This window comes from Sander vitreus, chromosome 21, assembly GCF_031162955.1.
Source record: "Sander vitreus isolate 19-12246 chromosome 21, sanVit1, whole genome shotgun sequence".
Taxonomy (NCBI): Eukaryota; Metazoa; Chordata; class Actinopteri; order Perciformes; family Percidae; genus Sander; species Sander vitreus.
Window position 1 is genome coordinate 5,053,455 of NC_135875.1, and position 18,693 is coordinate 5,072,147.

Here is an 18,693-nt window from a genome sequence, read left to right on the forward strand (position 1 = left end):
ATGTATTTTTCTGTTTCATCGCTTGACTTTCCTAATTGTTATACGCCAAAACACCAAGACAAATTACTTGTATATGCAAACGTACTTGGCTATAAAACAGTTTCTGTTTCTGAAAGTGTAAGAATTTTTGTCAAAACAGGCCAATTATAATACATGAAGACATTGAAAAGCATGGGGAAATCATTTAGTTTGATGCCCAAATAAGTTTGGGAAACACTGGAAGAACACATATTTTGGATGTTTAAGCAAAGACTTATATATTTTAAGATTATTTTTTGGGGCTTTTTGTAGCTTTTATTTGAGAGGACAGATGTAGACAGGAAAGGGGGGGAGAGAGAGGGGGGTGACATGCAGCAAAGAGCCGCGACTCAGACTCGAACCCGGGCCGCTTCGGTAAGGACTGACACTTTGTACATGGGGCGAACACTCAACCAGGTGAGCTATCAGGGCGCCCCAGTAAATATTTTTTTTTTTTTTAGCAAATAACTTGCACACCACCATTAACTGGCACATAAGTATCGTGCACGACAAGTTACTAGTGTAAGCAGGTGGTAAAAGACAATAGTAGACAGCACTTATTTACAGTTCACACATTCACTTTCTTTCATTTATTTTCCTTCTCGTCTCTCTGTTGCACAGCTCGGGGCGAACAGCAGCCTTCACATCATCATATTTGATGAGATCGACGCAATCTGTAAGCAGCGTGGCAGCATGGCGGGCAGCACGGGAGTCCACGACACCGTGGTCAACCAGCTGCTGTCCAAGATAGACGGAGTGGAGCAGCTCAACAACATCCTGGTCATAGGTGCTCAGACACACACATTACATACATACTTTTTCCCCTCCTTTCCCGCTCTGTAGAGCAACAATAGAGTCAATTCTTCGGTCTGGTATTACCAGCTGGTTTGGGAATTTGACAGTCAAATCCAAAACTCAGATTTTCAATCTGAGTTTAGACGTCAGGCAAAATGATGGGAACACCTGCCCCTCTCAACCCGCAGGAGCTTTTTGATCAGGCTACAATCAGGCAGGCTAAGACCATTCTATCTGATAACTCTCACGTGTTGTCTTCAGAGTTTGAGCTATTGAACTCAGGAAAGAGGTACAGGGTTCCTCTGTGCAAATGTAACAGGTATAAGCACTCATTTGTTCCTCTCTCAGTCAAGCTCATTAATGAGCAGCGATTAACTTATGACTATGAATTCATTAATGTATATCTGTGACTGAATGTATGGATATTTATGAGTGGATAAATGAATGTTTATTTATGACTGAATGCATGGATGCTTATGGACGTAGGAATGAGTGTTTGTAAGGCATGTATGGGAGAACAGAAGAATATAGGAAGGATTGCTTTTTTGCACAAGTATAGAAAATGGTAATTTGCAATTTGCATAGCTCTCTGAGTAGCCCAAATGTTTACTGTACATTTGTCTTTTAATTGTTTTAACCCTGTGCTTGTTGTGTGTCTCTGTTGTAACTCTTGCAGCAATTTCCCCCAGTGTCCACAACAAATTTCTCCTTGGGGAGACTAATAAAGATACTTTGACTTTGAAAGTAACACACTTACAAACTCACAGGCTCTCCGGTGTCTTCCCTGAACATCTGCACTCTAACTCATCTCCCTCATTAATCCTTCTCCTCTGCTTTCTCCTCTTTCCGCTATCTGTCCCTCCCTCAGGTATGACCAACAGGCCTGATCTGATAGATGACGCCTTGTTGAGGCCAGGAAGACTGGAGGTGAAGATGGAGATTGGTAAGAAGTGAAAAACGCACTGATAAGGTTTCACTCTAGTATCAACCCCATACAGTTTATCTCAGTAGACTGGAAAGGGAATTACAACTGTATCAATGAAAACATTGGTACAACTAACTTTTTCCTCAGAACAGTGAACATTCAGAGAGTCGGGGTCTGTCCCAAGTTTTCTTCCTGTAAAAAGGAAGTTTTTCCTCGCCACCGTCGTACCAAATACTTGCTCTTGTGGGGTGGATTGTTGGGTCTCGGTAAATTATAGTGTGTGGTCCAGACTCTATCTGTAAGGTGTCCTGAAATAAGTCCTGTTGTGATTTCAATAAAATTGAATTAAAAGTAATTCAGCCTGTTAAGACCAGCAGCCCTAGTGAGGTAGTTTACTGGCTGCCTGCTGCTATGGATATGGGACTTGATCTGTGTCAAAAAAGGCAGTGTTGAAGCTTTAAGTCTCCTATGTCCCCTTCTCTCCTTTCCAGGGTTACCGGATGAAAAGGGTCGCATTCAGATTCTCCACATCCACACTGCAAAGATGCGTCAGCACAATCTGCTGGCCGGTGACGTAGACGTTAAGGAGCTGGCGACGGAGACTAAGAACTACAGCGGCGCCGAGCTAGAGGGCCTGGTCAGGGCTGCACAGTCCACTGCCATGAACAGGCATATCAAGGTCAGGGTCTTCATGAACAGTTGGTACATTACTGCACACAGTTATACTCTGTGAGCAAAGACTTAATTACTCTGTCCTTTTTTGTGATAACTCATTTAGTGTATAAAATGTCAGACAGTCAAGAAAGTGCCCATCGGAAGCCAATATATTCAAATGTTGCATATGTTGTCCGACAAACAGTCCACATACTATATATATATATATAACAGAAAACCAGAGAAGCAACAATCAGTGAATGTGGTGGATGTTTTGCTTGATAAATCAAAAAAAAAAAGATCGGTAATGAACATTTTCAATATCTCTGTTAATTGAACAATTGATGAATCAACTCATTGTTTCAGTCAGGGTCGCAATTTCAACAGGGGATGGGGAGGGCCCTATCGATGTCCCCCTCACTTACAAAAATCTTGACATCCAAAATAATATTGGTAATCAAAAACTCACATCTTTCAACTTGTATAAATCTGTTTAAATGCACACTAATATTCCACTATTATTCCAAATATGACAATACTGAATTTGATACGGGTCATGTAAACAGCATAATTAGGCCTTACTCTGAATGTAGCATTTTCCAATAAAGACGTGGGAAATGCCGATATTATTCAGGTCTTAGAAGCATCCATTTGGAGATGTATACTGCACATTCGGAATGTGCGTCTCAGTTGCGCCAGTTTAGGCCTCTTGCCTGTTTACATTTTTGGTCTGAACGAGAAACACACCTACTTGTGTGTGTGTGTGTGTGTGTGTGTGTGTGTGTGTGTGTGTGTGTGTGTGTGTGTGTGTGTCCGCGTGTGTCCGCATACGCACTTAAGTGTTTTATCAGGTGCATAGGCTCAAATCTACATAGCTCAGTGGAACACACAGATAAGGTGAAGTTCTCATCTGTTAAGTGTTCCCCCCCCACACACACACACACTTACACATGGAGCACAGATATTGGATGGTGATGATAAATGACAGACAAGGGCCTTACACATGTCTGATGGCTGTGACGTTTTGCTTCACTCCTCTAAACACTTATTCTTCCCTCCCTCCTCCTCTCGGTCTGACCTTTCTGCTCTGAGGGAGTACATTGTCTCCTGACACATTGTGCAATCTAAATGTGCAATACTTCATGTAATGGATTTCATTAGCGAGGGTGCATGGAGTTCATTGGGGAACGAAAGTAACTCATTATCTGCTGTCGCTCAACTTGTTTTTTTAATGTTTGTGCGTGTGTGTGTGTGTGTGTTGCAGGCCAGTAACACAGTGGAGGTAAACATTGAGACGGCAGAGAAGCTGGTGGTCAGCAGACTTGACTTTATAGGCTCGCTGAATAACGACATCAAACCTGTAAGTTGCTTTACATCACTCTCTATCTCTTTTCTGTGTCTCCTTCTATTTCTGTGTAAGATACATTTTATTGAGAAATAAACTAGAATACGGAACACATGATATTAATGTGACATTAACAGCCTTATGCTACAAACAGTTCACTATCCCCACATTCTCCCATCCTCCCTCTATCGTAAGAACAACTCTGTTGAAAATATCAACATACAATCAAAAATATAAAACATCCATGCCCATCACCTAGCAGTGATTGGTCCGCCAGAGAGGGGAGGCGGAGCTAACGCAACAGACTCATTATTTAACTCACTTGTGTGTGAAGCGCGTTTGTTCCGGTCTCTGCTAGCGTTGCGAGTAAAGGGTTACTATGACTGAGTAAACGGTTACTATGGCAGAGTAAAGGCTGATTTATGCTTCTACGTCGAATCGACGGCGTACCCCCGCAGACCCCTCTAGCTCGACGTGCACCTCCAAAAATGGGCGACGCAGACCGCAAGGACTGTGATTGGTCAACTCGTCCTGTGTGTTGATAGTCGGTGTTTCAAGCAGCATACTGTGGGGAGTAGCAACATGCTAGTTCACTGACATAAGCTTTGCAAATAACTACAGACGATGGAACTACAAAAACAAGTGAAAGTGAGTTCCAAAACCACACCTGCAATTACTGCTTATCGCCATTGGTGCCAACAAAGAGAACAAAACGGAGATCATCGAGATTGTGACATTAACAAGACAAGTTGTTTTTGTGAAGTTAAAGTCTGTGATACCTCCTGTCTTTTATATTACTAATACCTGCTATTGTTGTTCTTGTATGTTTCGTCATGCCTGTCCGATATTAACGATTGTACTCTTAATTGATTGAATCTGAGATTTTGGGGAGGGCTTTATATACTTTAAGCCCATTGGTTGGTTGCTCCGTAGCACATATATACACGTTATTGTACAGTATATTTATATATGTAGTTTTTGTTCAATAAAGATGTTAAGCATTTCAGAGATTGTATAATCAGCCTGCAGCACACAAACATAATGGATGTAAACCATTGTAAATGCTAACAAACTATATTTTAAAGGGAATTTAGTGTGCAGTTGATCCGGTTCAAGTTCAGATGAATTGATTTCTGCCTACAGACTCTCAGGGAAAAATCAAAACATTTGAAGACCTTAATTAAATCTATTTAGCGGCCTTTATGCATATTGCCCATTTGACAAATCACATTTAAAGTACGTATTTTTTTTGTCTTGACTTCACACACAAAATAAACCTGACCTAAACAATATTTTTCTCTCTCTCTCGCTTCCTGTCCAGGCGTTTGGTACCAATCAGGAGGACTATGCCAGCTACATCATGAACGGGATAATCCGATGGGGTGACCCGGTGTCAGCGGTCCTAGAGGACGGGGAGCTGCTGGTGCAGCAGACGAAGAACAGCGAACGCACACCGCTGGTCTCTGTGCTACTGGAGGGTAGGACGCACACACATCTACTCAACACACGCTAACCTCATGCAACATCCTTAGTCATCATACAACAGTTGAACACGCAATAAAAAGCCCTAAAATCGAAACTGCAGATGTCCGTTCTGTTGTGGTGGACTTAAAATGGACAGCTTAGCCCAATCATTTGTGTTATTACAAACAGCTGATTTGGGATTCATCCTCTTCCTCAGGCCCACCTAACAGTGGAAAAACAGCACTGGCTGCTAAGATCTCTGAAGACTCCCAATTCCCCTTTATCAAGATCTGCTCCCCCGACAAGATGATCGGACACTCGGAGATCGCCAAATGCCAAGCCATCAAAAAGGTAACGCTCACCACTTGACAATCTTTTCACGCTGAGTAGTAAGTGGTCTTGAAATATAGAAAACTGATGTAATCATCTCCAGGCTTAGAACTGTTTGGGATTCTCACAGAGATTATGTAAAGGTGTGGAAAATGTATCTCCATTATTGATGCATCTGCATCTCCATGAAATAGTTGTATTACTTGATCTCAGCCTTTAGTACTGACTGACAAAATATGGAAGACATTTTTAAAGAAAGGAAGACACCATTTGAATTTTAAACTGACATGCATGTACCAATACCATCACAAACAAAACATCTTTTCAGTGTTTTCAGGTCATGCATAAAGCTGTGTGCCTATTTGTGCTTTGATTTGAACCTGTTTTGCTCTTTTATTCCCTGGGATAGATATTTGAAGATGCCTACAAGTCCCAGCTGAGCTGTGTGGTTGTGGATGACATTGAACGTTTGTTAGGTAAGACACCAGTGCATTTTGTGGGTGGACTTTAAATTGTTTATGTGAAATAAGAAAATTGCTAATAGAAAATGATCTGTCTCATCAGACTACGTCCCAATTGGCCCTCGTTTCTCCAACCTGGTGTTACAAGCTTTACTGGTGCTGCTGAAGAAACCTCCTCCAAAGGTAAGAGATGCTTATTTATTTGTGGCGAGCTCACTGTGGGGTTGCTAGTCCTTAGGTGGCAGAAAGAGGGCAGCAGATCTTATGGATGCCAGCGCAAAGTCTTATAAGGAATTGTTGGAGGTCTTTGGCTGCGACTGGCATGTGTGAGCAACTGTATGGTTATTAGCGAGTGTTTTGGTCCAGGCCTGTTGTGCTCACAGTGAATGGTGGTGGTAGAGACCCATTTCTCATCGTTTCTTTGGTTGTAGTTTGTGTGTGTGTGTGTGTCTATGTTGATGGGTTTGTGAATGAGAGTATACCACTATATGGCTGCATGTGCATGAGAAGTGGCACGGGGCCTGGTGTTGAATGCCTGGCTGCAGTGCTCCTCTGGGGTTGTAAAGCGCTGGGCCCAGCGGGGTGCCTGGGGCCGGGGGAGGCCAGGGGGACAGGGAGGAGAATGGGCTCTGTGAGAGAGCCAGGACCTGGCAGCACCGCCGCCTGTGTGGCACCTCATCTGCATGCAGCATCACAACCCCCCACGCCATGGGGGGGCAGCCGGCAGCCATAATCCCCCTGTCTACTCGCCACTCCTCTGCCTCTCCTCCTTCGTCTTCTTCGCCTGGTCCTTCTCCAACTTGTCGGCTTAGTGGAGCTACATTTCTTTTGCTTATCTTCTTTCTTCTCTGCTCATGTTTGTCTTCTCTACTGTTGTTTTCTGTCGTGTTATGCGCTGTTTTGGTTGTCCTGTCTCCTCCTGTCTGCGGTTATTTTCTATTCTCTGTGCTCTTGTTGCGACTTAAAGGCCTATACTATGCTCCTGCAATAGAGGAAGCTGCAGTTTCAGGACTGCATTTCTACGACCGCATTTCTACGACCCTAGTTACCGAACGAAACTGGCATACTGCGCAAGCGTCAACATTGAGGTTAGCAGCTAGCAAGCTATGAAGGGTTAAGGTTAGGTTAAAAGACAGGGTTTGGGTTAGGGTTACATCTCGTTAGTTATAACTAGTTATAAGACTTCATGTATAATGAATTATAAAGCAGATTATTGCTGAGTTTGGCCTCATATTTATTTACTACTACGTCGCGTTGTAGCAGGGTTCACATAACCTGTGTGTTGACGCCTGCGCATTATGTCCATGTTATCATGCAAGTTACGTTCAGTAACTATATTCTAGCATCTACCTGAAAAAACTAGGGTCCTGGAAATGCGGTCCTGAAGCTGCAGCTTCCTCTATTGCAGGAACATTGCTACTCCTTAAAGCCCCTGAACATCGTTAACCTTTATCTGGGACAGCCCAAATGTGGTGAAATCTACGGTCAATCTAATGGTCCGAGATCTCACTGTGAGACACGTCAACCAACGGCCGATAAGAGCTTTGGCATCCTGCATCAAAACTTTTGACAGCTTCATAAATTTAAGACCAAATTCTCACATTGTGACAGCCACATCTACAAACCACTTAATCAGAATAACACATGAAAAGATGCAGAAAACATTGGGACAACATTAACGAGCATGTTTTGAGTAAAGGAGAAAACTGTTTAAGAGGAAAGCAGCTAAAGATTTATGAACAAATGAATGGTTTACTGAACAAATTTAAGTATGAGGGTCATGTCTGCTTCTTTGTCAGGGGCGTAAGCTGCTGATCATCGGCACCACAAGTCGTAAAGACGTCCTACAGGAAATGGAGATGTTGGATGCTTTCAGCACCACCATCCACATTCCCAACATCTCAAGGGGAGAGCAGCTGGTCGAAGCCCTGGAGGTAACACACACACACACACACACACACACACACCTACACATGCATACGCTAAATGCATGCAGCGTCACTTTTAAACCCGAAACTATTTAACACACTTGACATTTACTTTGTCAGCAAAGGTGTTAAACGTGTTTTATCCAGAACCTATAATGTGCATTACTTTTATGCTGACAAATGTACTTTACAATTCATTAATGCATTTCCCAATTTGAATAATGAATTCACCTGTTTTATTCCCATGCTGAATGCTGTCCTTTCTTTGTCTCCTCCCCACAGCTGCTGGGCAGTTTTCAGGATGTGGAGCGGGCCAGCATAGCTAAAGCTGTGAAGGGCCAACATCTTTGGATCGGCATAAAAAAGTTGCTCATGCTGATTGAAATGGCCGTGCAGGTGAGAAAGAGATACTCTCTTTGCATTTGCTAGCAGACTATTGGATGGATTGTCATGAAATTCTGCACAGACATGGTTTCCAAAAGAGTGTTTTACTATTAATTTGGTGATCCTCTCACGTGACTTTTCCTATAGCGCCACTTTTTTATGTTCACTTTTGAGATTTTAGGTGAAATGTGACAACTATTGGATGGATTACTTTGAAACATACATTTGCACATTTATTCATTTATGGTTTATTTGATTACAGTATACATAGACAAACTGAAAACGGCTATCCGAAGCAAGTAGCATACTGTAGTGTTTGCAACACCAGTCCCTAGAAGGGCTTTTATGAAACTAAGAGATTAGAACAGTAAATAGAAAGCTAATATTTAGATGAAAATTATGAATACAGCAAGAACCTTAGGAAATGGACAGCGGCCGACACGAACACACACGCCGATTGACTCGATAATGAAGCCGTAAAGTAGGCTATCTTTCAACTCAGGACAACGCCACTTCTCACAAATACAGATAGGATTGGAGATGAAAAGTTTAACTGACACGTAACCGCGATCAGCTTCGTGGACTGACAGCGACATAACCAGTCACACTATGACAGACGCTCCACTTAGCACCAACTGCAATGTTTAATTTTAAATGAATGTAGCCTACTGGCAGTCTGGCACACGGGTGCTCAGTATTTTGCGGTATCGGCGCCTATGCCCTCAGGATAAACTGTAATAACTTTGGTTTATGAACAAATCCCTACAAAACTAATAACATCCCCATCAGTCTCGGCTGTACTTCATTATTTTTCCGCTAATTAGCAAATCTTAGCATGCTAAACTAAGATGGTGAACATTAGCGGTGTGCAAAAAAAATCGGTTCACATTTGAATCGCGATTCAAGCTCTACCGATTTCAAAATCGGTTCATAGAATTCCAGAAATCGGTTCATGTTTTTTATTGTATGTCTACTGCAATCTCATGGGAAAAGTAACTACATTTACATACTGTGAATCATTTTTTTAATAGAGAATCGTTTTTTCTTGAGCCTGAAAATCGATATTGAATTGTGACATTTTCTGAATCGTGCACCCCTAGTGAACATGGCAACATCTGCATGTTAGCATATTGAGCCTGTTAGCATGCTGACGTTAGCATTTAGCTCAAAGCAACGCTGTGTCTATGAACAGCCTCACAGAGCTGCTAACATGGCTGCAGACTTTTCAGTCTGGTTTCTCTCTAACATCACAAATATTCACATTCTTACTGGCTAAAAGAGGTTATTATGGGAAATGTAATGCTGATGCAACTCCATGTGCACTGGTGGCATTAGATGTGAGAAAGCGCAAGTAGACTTTGGTGAAGGTACGAGCAAGGCTGCCTTGTCTTTTTATTTTTTTTTTATTCTGAAAGACAAATTTCAAATTGGCTCAGCCTCTTTATTATTGTTTAGTGCGGTCTGAGCTCAAGCAGCCTGTTCCTCCTCTTCCTCGACATCTGGCCAGCATTCTCAACAGTCAACAGAATCTGTCTCCGTCACAAAAAACTGTCATCTATTAGCTGGAATGAAAAAGTGTGTGGCTTTGTTGAGCAATCTCCAAACGGTTGAGATCCAATAGATTCATAGTTATGAAACCATGTTCTGCGTAGCTTTCCAAGTTACATTCACATGTTCTGAATCAGAGGGAAGCGAACTCATAAGAGCAACCATACACACCTTGTGGTTTTGGTGTGCCTACAATTTAGAGCAAAATCAATAAAGATCACCCATCCCACACATACAGCAGGTACAAATAAAACAAACACAGACGTGTACATTAAACCCATCCAACTGTGGAAACAGGGGAAAAAAAAGGTAGACCACCAACTCACAGCAGATTCTTGGCTTCAACATCAGTTGTATGTATATACATACAGTAGGCATAGTGTACTGACCTTTTTTTAAAAGTTGCCTTTAGGGGTTTTGTGGTTTGGCCTAAGAGTTATGTTTTGTTGCATTTTTCTCAGACTCCCTGTTGACATTGCTGTAGTTCTTTCTGTTTGCCGCGTGTACTCACGTTAGCCTTGTAGGGGCCCTGACCCTGTCAAATCACTAAGTTAATCAAATTGATTGGTTCTGTGAAAAGTCAAGATCAGTCATACATCACTCCCTGTTCTTGTGATTTTATATTGAGTCATAAGGACTAGTGCATTTCAAGTAAATGCATGATTTCTTTTGCTTTAAAGAACACGTCACTCCAGAGGTGGCAACTTGACTGCCATAATGCCTCTGTAAATGAAGACCTGGACCTTTTGTACTCCGCTAGGATCAGATTTAATGTCTTTCTGTCAGATTGGGTCTACATTTCATGTTTGGTTCAGGTACAAAGATACTGTTGGTGTTGATTTATCATTAGCATACACTATATTATAATTATACCCTTTTTAACTCTGATTGGCTTACCCTGATATTCTCACCCTAACCCTAACCAATCCCCACTCCTCATGCCTTAGTCTCGCATTGCCAGACCTTCCTCCACAGCGCTGCGGAGGAGGGTCTGGCAAGTCCACACAGTATTCCGGGGTGGGAGGAAAACGTGCTCTGGTTTATTGGCATTTCTCTAAAGCAATCACAATCGTATTGGGCGGTGCTAAGAGCCGGACGGACCCCCGGTGCAACAGAAAACTCCGATTGGACAGATAGTCTAGCTAGCTGTCTGGATTTACCCTGCAGAGATCTGAGGAGCGGTTAACCATGGTCCTCATAAACTGACCGGAGTTTAAAATTACAACACAAAGAAAGCGGAAGGTAACGGACACCCGGGGAATTTCCGGTGGCACCTGAACAATCCCGGAAGTGGAACGTTGTGGATATAGACTACTCATGCCTAAACCTAACTAGGTCGACCAGTCTAGCAGATCTGATTTACGATTTATGCCTCAAGAGCTTTGTCAAGTCTGAGAAATTAACCCTGATGATGTCACAGTGATGTGTCATGTCAGCACAGGCTGGGAGACTACTCATTTCTAACACAAAGTCAGTGTAACAAAGTCTGGATTCTGTTTTTAATCGCTTTCTTGCAGAACCCTTATTTGTGTCACACCAGCCTTTTCTTAAATGCTCCTGAGATGAGAATTTTCAGTACACCGTTACCAGATCATCTTAAAATGAACTCCAGTAGCCTACAAATAATGTTTGTTCACCAAAACAGGTAGCAGACTTGTACGCAGCAAGCAGTAGCAGCAGAAGCTGACCTAAATCTGACTGTTGGCTGGTGTTAATTTCTCCCACTGCCTGTGTATCTGTGGTATGTTGATGTGCGTTGCCTGATTGTTGAGGCTGGATGCTGTGTAATTGCTGTGGTATGCACAAATGCAGCCATGTTCTGCACCCTGCATCCCCCCCCCCCCCCCACTCTGAGCCTGAAGAAGTATGAATCTGTTTGCCGAGACATGCACGCAACTACACACACATTCATAGTTAGTCTTCTGTCTTCTCTTTAGCGTTTTTCCTTTCATTCCAATGTTTCTGACTGCTCTCATGTCTTAACTCTAGTAGCTACAGGCAATTCCATAGGCATACTGTAAGTTATTGCATAGGTTGCCATTAGTTTTACTTCCTCTCCCCCTCCCCTTCTCTACAATCCTGTTTGTTCAAACTGAAGAGTGAACTCCAGGACTTGCCACTATTGCTCTGATGTTTCAACACCTTGCTTCTAAAACAGATGCTTGTCCAGAAATAAAAAATAAGACCTATTCATAAATGTACGTTTATTACATTATCTGCGTACATGCACTAAAAAGTAATGCGTCTGTTTTTTTAGATGGAGCCTGGCTACAGAGTTAGCAAGTTCCTGCGTCTACTGAAGGATGAAGGAGCGTAAGTATTCCTTTCCTGTGTCTAGCCGACTGCCTTTGAGCAAAACAGGATCGTCAGTGACACTGAACACTGACGCACCGCACACATCTGTCACCTTTACTACTCTTCATTCACAAGTGTAGCAGAGAAAGGAAAAGAACTTGATAGAAGTGCAAAGTGTTTACATTGTGATCATTGTATCAAGTGTGATTAATAATATACATTTTGTCTTTTTTGTTGTTTTTTTTCTCCTTCAGACTGGGTTCTGATAAGTTTGTGGCAATCTAGACTCAGTGGAGCCACATAGTGAAAAAGAGGCATCCTTCAACGGTAAGACTGCAGGGCCTGCATCAGGCTACATGATCACATGTTATACTACCATTTCCTGTCCGGGGTGACGGGAGCTGGTGTCTAGCAGAAGTCTGACCAAAGAGTAATAAAGGCAAACAGAATGTGAGCCTCATTGAAATGTGTTAAGCCAGTAAAAGCCTTGCACAACGCACGCTACGCTGGTCGACGTAATGACACCGCCGTTGATTATGGGAAGGTGTTTACGTAGGTGGACCGTTCAATGCAGTAGGCTGTGAGAAAGTGAAAATGGAACTCCGGAGCAGAAAAAGTGTTGTTTGGCAGTACTTTCAGTCAAAAGAAGGCGATTCAAGTCCAGCTACGTGTTCAATTTGCAATGCCGATTTGTCTCGTGGACAATTGTTTACAGTTTTTATAAACTAAGCTAACCAGCTGCTAACTCTTGACAAGAAGGTAAATATTTCCTAAAATGTTAACTATTCCTTTAATCAGTCTCAATCTCTGGCCATCCATAGTCTGTAGTAAAGATAATTCAGGGCAAGCCTGCTTAACTGTACTTGTACTGTAGGTTGTGATTGTATTGATGTCCACAGTGACTTTTTATTATTTTTATGTGGGCACCATAAACAATAAGCACACTGCATATGTGTCATGGAGGAACTTCACAAAATAGGATTTGGATGTTCTTCAGATAACTGTGAAATGAGTGTCCTGTATCCACATGGGGATAATGGCAAAGTTCCAGAAGATAGTTCTCTTTTTTTCTTCTTTTTTTTTTTTTTTAAAGTTATCTGGCTAACTTGCTAATCCTGCTTTTTGAGATGCACCCTCATGAGGACAGGCTGCCCACGGTGATGATGAACAACAAAAACTCGAAACTTTTCAACCTGCAGCCAGAGCTTTGCTTCTCATCACATCACAGCCTCAAAGGCTTATGGTATAGCTAGCGCACGGCGTGCCTTAAAATAGGTCGACTAGACAGGTGCTCTCTTGTGGCAGCGTGTCTCCTTTGCCTGTCTCTTCTCACTTCTATTTGTCTCTGATCACTCAGTCGCTGAGGAACGGGAAGCCTGAAAGAGGCTGGCAGGAGGAAGCAAGCGAGAGAATGTTTCCATCTCTCTTTCTGCATCCTTCCCTCCCATCCCTGAAGCTCTGCACTGCAGCTTTCTGCAACCAGGCAACCTCCTCCTCTTCAGCACTATGTGAACATGTAAAATAAGAGAAGTAAGCAGTGTTTGTGGTATCTGTGTATATGGTATTTGCCGAAGACTAGTGCTGTATGTTTCATATATGTAGCATCTCCATATGATGCCCCAAACACTCCATCAAGATTTTTTTTATATATATATGAGTCCATGGCAGGTAGATGTGCATGCACAAACACAAATAATAACACTGTTTGATTATGTAGGCCTTATTTGTGTGCACAGATTTGTAATCTGATCATTCCAGGACATGGTTACACTTAAAGATCTCACTTTGTTCTTATCATGTTATGTACTTGCTCATGTCTGACCTTTTATATTTTATGAATAAATTAATTCTACTACTAACAAGAACCTCTGTAGTATCTGGAATTAATGATGACATAAACGATTTTATAAACGGCGATTCCCCTCAATTCAAATGGTTTGCTCCAAAACCTCCCTTAATTCACCACCGTTCGTATGAGAACTCTTTTACACATGAAAACAAACTACCACCAGTTGTTTTCATGACAAAGTGTTGCTCTCCTATTTATGGCTTGTTTAAATCATAGGGATGTGTCTTTTATAATTATGATCTAGCATAATTATCTTTTAATTATGAGAAATTTGACATCTCATCATGAGATGAACCTACTGAGACATTTGCGGTTAACCTCCACAGCATTCTACAGTACGTTGTGCAATCTCTGCACCGCTCAACAACAAAACCCAGTCAGACCTTTTATTTAAGTAGCTACTGCAGCATGTCTGCAGTGGATGGGATCCATCAGGTGCAGATTTCTTGATCCATCGCTTCAGGTGTCGGTAGCTCTTCAGTCATGATAATGCTACAAATGGAAATTCTGTTGCTGCATGTGGTCTTCCTTCTTTTATACATACGAGTGAAATGAAATGAAAATGAACCAGAGCTGGGGGATTATCAGCTTTAACCATTGCTTTCTTTCCCGTTTCCAATTTATGCCATAATTCTACATTTCTTGTATGTTTTGGTAGCCTAGAAATCTAGACACACCCTAGTGGCAGCAAATGTAATTTTCCAATCACATCGTGTATGGAGTCGGTGGGCGGGCTTATGGTTGCTGCTGCTGCTGCTGGGAACAGCAGTCTTCTGGAAGACTTGGAGTTAAGCTTTTCTTTGAGAAAAGAACGGCACTGAAGTCATTCTTAAAAAAAGAGTGTTCAGAGTTTTACCGACCGGATACGGCAAACGTTTAATCTATCAACTAGCTCTGCTAGCTTCTTCGTTGCTCTGGTTGGTTCTAGCACTATCCCATTACGTGCAGAGGGAATTTAAAGGACAACCGTTTATCCCGCCCCTCGGATTGAGCCCTGCCAATGGTTGTCTTGTCAGGCTAATGTTTTGGATGATTGACATGCAATCGTGTCACCTCATCTGGATCACCAATTAACTAATATATGTGCTCTAAAATGTAACTTTATTATGCAAATGAACAGCCAATTCAATAATATTTCATATACACGCTTCATTTTATATTTTTGTTAACAAATCCCACGAAAAGACCAAAACCAACAATGTGTTAGTCAATCTCTCAATACAAATATATATATATATATATATATAAAGTTTAATTTTGTGTATAGTTCAGTAATTTACCAAAACAGCTGGGCACTGTATATTTTATCAAACAAACAGGAGGAAATAGTGCATTTTTGGGGATTATTTTAAACAGCGGATTAATCCACATTTGGTGATTTAGTAAATATTTGTGGCAGCAGGACGGTGTGTGTGGGATGGACAATAAACTACAGTGTGTGTGTGTGTGTGTGTGTGTGTGTGTGTGTGTGTGTTCATGGTGATGAAGGAACATGTCACCCAGGGCAACAGTGTGGCTCATTGATATGTTTTTAACAACAACGGAGCTCTATGGCACAGAGGAAGATGATATATCATTCATGGGATTTGTTTACAGTAAGAAAAGTTTTTTTTTAAAGGCTTCAGCTTAAAATAAATGTACGGTATGTGATAAAACTATTGAAGTGATTAATGAATATAATAGGTATTTTTGTTTTTGTAACTTTGCTTGCGGATACTTTCAGGGTGGAAAACACAAGACTAGCCTCCAGCCATGCATCAGTAAACTTAGTCTGTGGCTTGTAAAGTATTCTGATCGGTTCTTGAAAAACTTATTGGCAGTGGAATTGCTGAGGAAATTTCTGGCTTTAGTAGCCACTGTGGTCTGCGAAATACTGGTTTAATTCTCTGGTCGTGTTCGTACAAATTTCAAAACTCAGATCACGTAACTGTTAATGTCAAAAACTCAGGCCACTCAATGCTCTTGAAAAGTCGAGCCACTGCTACCTTTACCTGTGTACGTGCTTGTGTGTGTGTGTGCGTGCGCGTGTAGGGCTGGGTACCAAATTCAATACTTTTTACACACCGACCGAATTGCTTCTTAAGTATCGAGTATCGGAAAAAATGCCTCGTCATTCAATACCCAATTTCAATACCTAAGGAGTAAATCTCATCAGCGTCAGTGAGCCTATTAGCACGCAGCATGCTTCTACCAAGATAAGATAAGATAAGATACCAAGAAAAATAATGCTGCCGATTGGCTGTCTAACGTTACACGTCGTAGAGACACGCAGGAGAAAAAAAGAACACGCACAGAGACGGACTCGAGACGAAAAATAAATAAAAAGATTTGTGGCGTAATGTGTGATGTCATTTATTTTTGTTTCATAAAATTGGTATCGAAAAAGTATCGTTAAGGAACCGGTATCGAAGTCACGGTATTGATATTTGTGTTTGTGTGTGTGTGTGTGTGTGTTTGTGTGTGTGTGTGTGTGTGTGTGTGCGCGTGTGCACTGCCAGCTATAAAGTAAAAAGCATGAGACAGTTTTGTTCTTCAAATATATAATCTTAGTTCAGTCATACAGATATATACATTGTATAATAAATAATATTTATAAAAACATAACATTTACGATTATAAAATAAAAAGGGAATTATTCACTTTAAAACATTTGTACAAAACTTTGGATATAGCGGGAGAAGTGGGGGGGGGGGTTGGTGTTGGAGGGAACTGAACACAGAAATATAGGCCCAGGTAGGGTGGGCTGTGTAGAAGATGACCCAAATGCTAAGCTATGTCACAAAGAGAGGACAGCCTATACACTACTGGTGTTTGTTGTTGAATATAATTAATAGGAAGCAGGTGGGACTGTCAGAACATGTTGTGTGGAAACCTCTCGCAGTTTGTTCCACCATTGTGTAGAGCCACCCTGCCTACCATCCATCCATCCATCCGTTTTTCCATTCGCTTCTGTTTGTCACTGGCAGCTGCCATGTGCGCGCGCACACACACACACACACACACACACACACACACACACCTGCATCTTGCACACTTAAATCATCCACTTCCTGATGAAATTCCCCAACTTTCTTCTGCTTAATGCTCTCAGAATCTACATAAAGTGGAAGTCTTTTCTGTCCACCCAAAAATCACAACAATTGCTTCAATGATCGGTAAAAAATGTACCTCAGTGATTGGTAAAAAATATCCTTTTGTTAAAAAAAAAATTACAAATCAGCCTAGGCAGACCTCCATGCCATTTTTTTTTTATTTATTTTTTTATAAATGACTGTATTGTTCTACCAATATCTCCCAAACCGCGAGGCAGGAGTGTTTTTGGGGTGTACTGAAAAGAGTACAAGTTCATAAATCAGGCTTGTTAAAAACTTCAACTGTCCAACTGAAAGAAATTATGGAGAGGAGGAAGGGAGGGCGTGAAAGCCAATCAGAACCTCTGGTCTGGACATGTCTCCCTCTAAACAAAGAAAGATTTGCGTCAGACAAAAAGTCTCTCAGATGGACCTGATGAATGCCTGAAGTGTTAGATAATAAGATCTCCCAATAATCACTTTGCTCATAAGACCAGAATTAATATTAAGCATGCTGAAGCTTGACTCACATTTGATGCATACATATATAAATGAAACGGCCACAAATCATCCAAATAATGTGAACGCTGGTCCTTTTCACCGCATCACTCCTTTAGATTGAATCGTGTATGACTGTGTTGCATCATGTGGAAATCATGAGTAATTTACAGGTTGATCGTGCCCGAATGCGGGAAACAAAGTCGTCATTCATAAGAACTGCTAGCTTGCATTGAAGAAAAATTTGCTCGCATAAACAATGCTCAAATCGTTATCACCTGGCGTAACTGAATAGTGCATACATGTACATGTGTAGGGTTGTTAGTTAGTGGAATGAGCATGCTTGTTCACACACATGCTGCATACCTCCAGTCCCAGCCCTATGGTAATATTTCAAAAAAAAAAAAATGCAGGGCTATAAAATCAGACTGTAGCATATACTGTATCTTCCAGGCTTCCCGGTTGACTGGTGCAGTAGAGTCAGTCAGCAGGGAGAGCAGCAACACTGAGGATTTCATCAGCTCAGTAGTTTACAAAAGGACAGGACTGTGGCACTTCCAACACCTGTTCAGTTCAGTAGTTACAAAGTGATGGTTTCCTGGGGCTGCCGACGTGTTCAGTGTCACTTAAGTGACGGTGTAGAGGTTGGTTTAGTTTAAAAAACAAAAAAGGTAAACCAGCCAGAATGGCCGGACAAGTGAGGTGTTAGTTAGAAAGATACTTTTTTTTTTTTATCCAAAAGCAAAGAGTCTGAAAGTTTTTTTTTTTTACTGCATTAATCTCACAGGTAAGAAGTGTTACTGTACATGCCATAAACATTGTGTTGGCATGGAGGGGGGAAATAAATAAAGACGAAGGGGAGGGGAGGGGAGGGGGCCAAATGCTGCAGGGGAAAGTGGCACAACTGTAGCTTCTTCCCATGAGAGCGGATTAGACCTCAGAGTAGAGATCAGTCAGGTCAACAGGATGCTTTCTGGTCAGATATTACGGAAATGGGTGTAGTGGTTTGGAAGACGGATTCTAGGGCAGGGTTTTTATTGTCAATAGCTGATGTGCCATTATTACCCATTGTGGTCTAAGTGGGTGTGCTGGGGAATTTGTTTTTGTGTGGGATGCAGAGTGTCTGTG

At 41.7% G+C, this 18,693-nt stretch overlaps 1 protein-coding gene across 1 annotated transcript in view; it reads left to right on the forward strand.

The window, feature by feature from the left end:
- Positions 1 to 14,012, forward strand: part of LOC144536125 (vesicle-fusing ATPase-like) — a 31,676-nt gene extending 17,664 nt beyond the window's left edge. The window contains exons 10-22 of the mRNA XM_078279075.1: positions 640 to 805; positions 1,682 to 1,756; positions 2,230 to 2,417; positions 3,657 to 3,752; positions 5,059 to 5,215; positions 5,419 to 5,552; positions 5,941 to 6,007; positions 6,096 to 6,175; positions 7,792 to 7,926; positions 8,203 to 8,316; positions 12,110 to 12,165; positions 12,402 to 12,474; positions 13,505 to 14,012. Of these exons, the coding sequence (XP_078135201.1) occupies positions 640 to 805; positions 1,682 to 1,756; positions 2,230 to 2,417; positions 3,657 to 3,752; positions 5,059 to 5,215; positions 5,419 to 5,552; positions 5,941 to 6,007; positions 6,096 to 6,175; positions 7,792 to 7,926; positions 8,203 to 8,316; positions 12,110 to 12,165; positions 12,402 to 12,432 (1,299 nt within the window). The 3' untranslated portion in view covers positions 12,433 to 12,474; positions 13,505 to 14,012. The remainder of the gene's footprint in view (positions 1 to 639; positions 806 to 1,681; positions 1,757 to 2,229; positions 2,418 to 3,656; positions 3,753 to 5,058; positions 5,216 to 5,418; positions 5,553 to 5,940; positions 6,008 to 6,095; positions 6,176 to 7,791; positions 7,927 to 8,202; positions 8,317 to 12,109; positions 12,166 to 12,401; positions 12,475 to 13,504) is intronic.
- Positions 14,013 to 18,693: the final 4,681 nt, after the last annotated feature.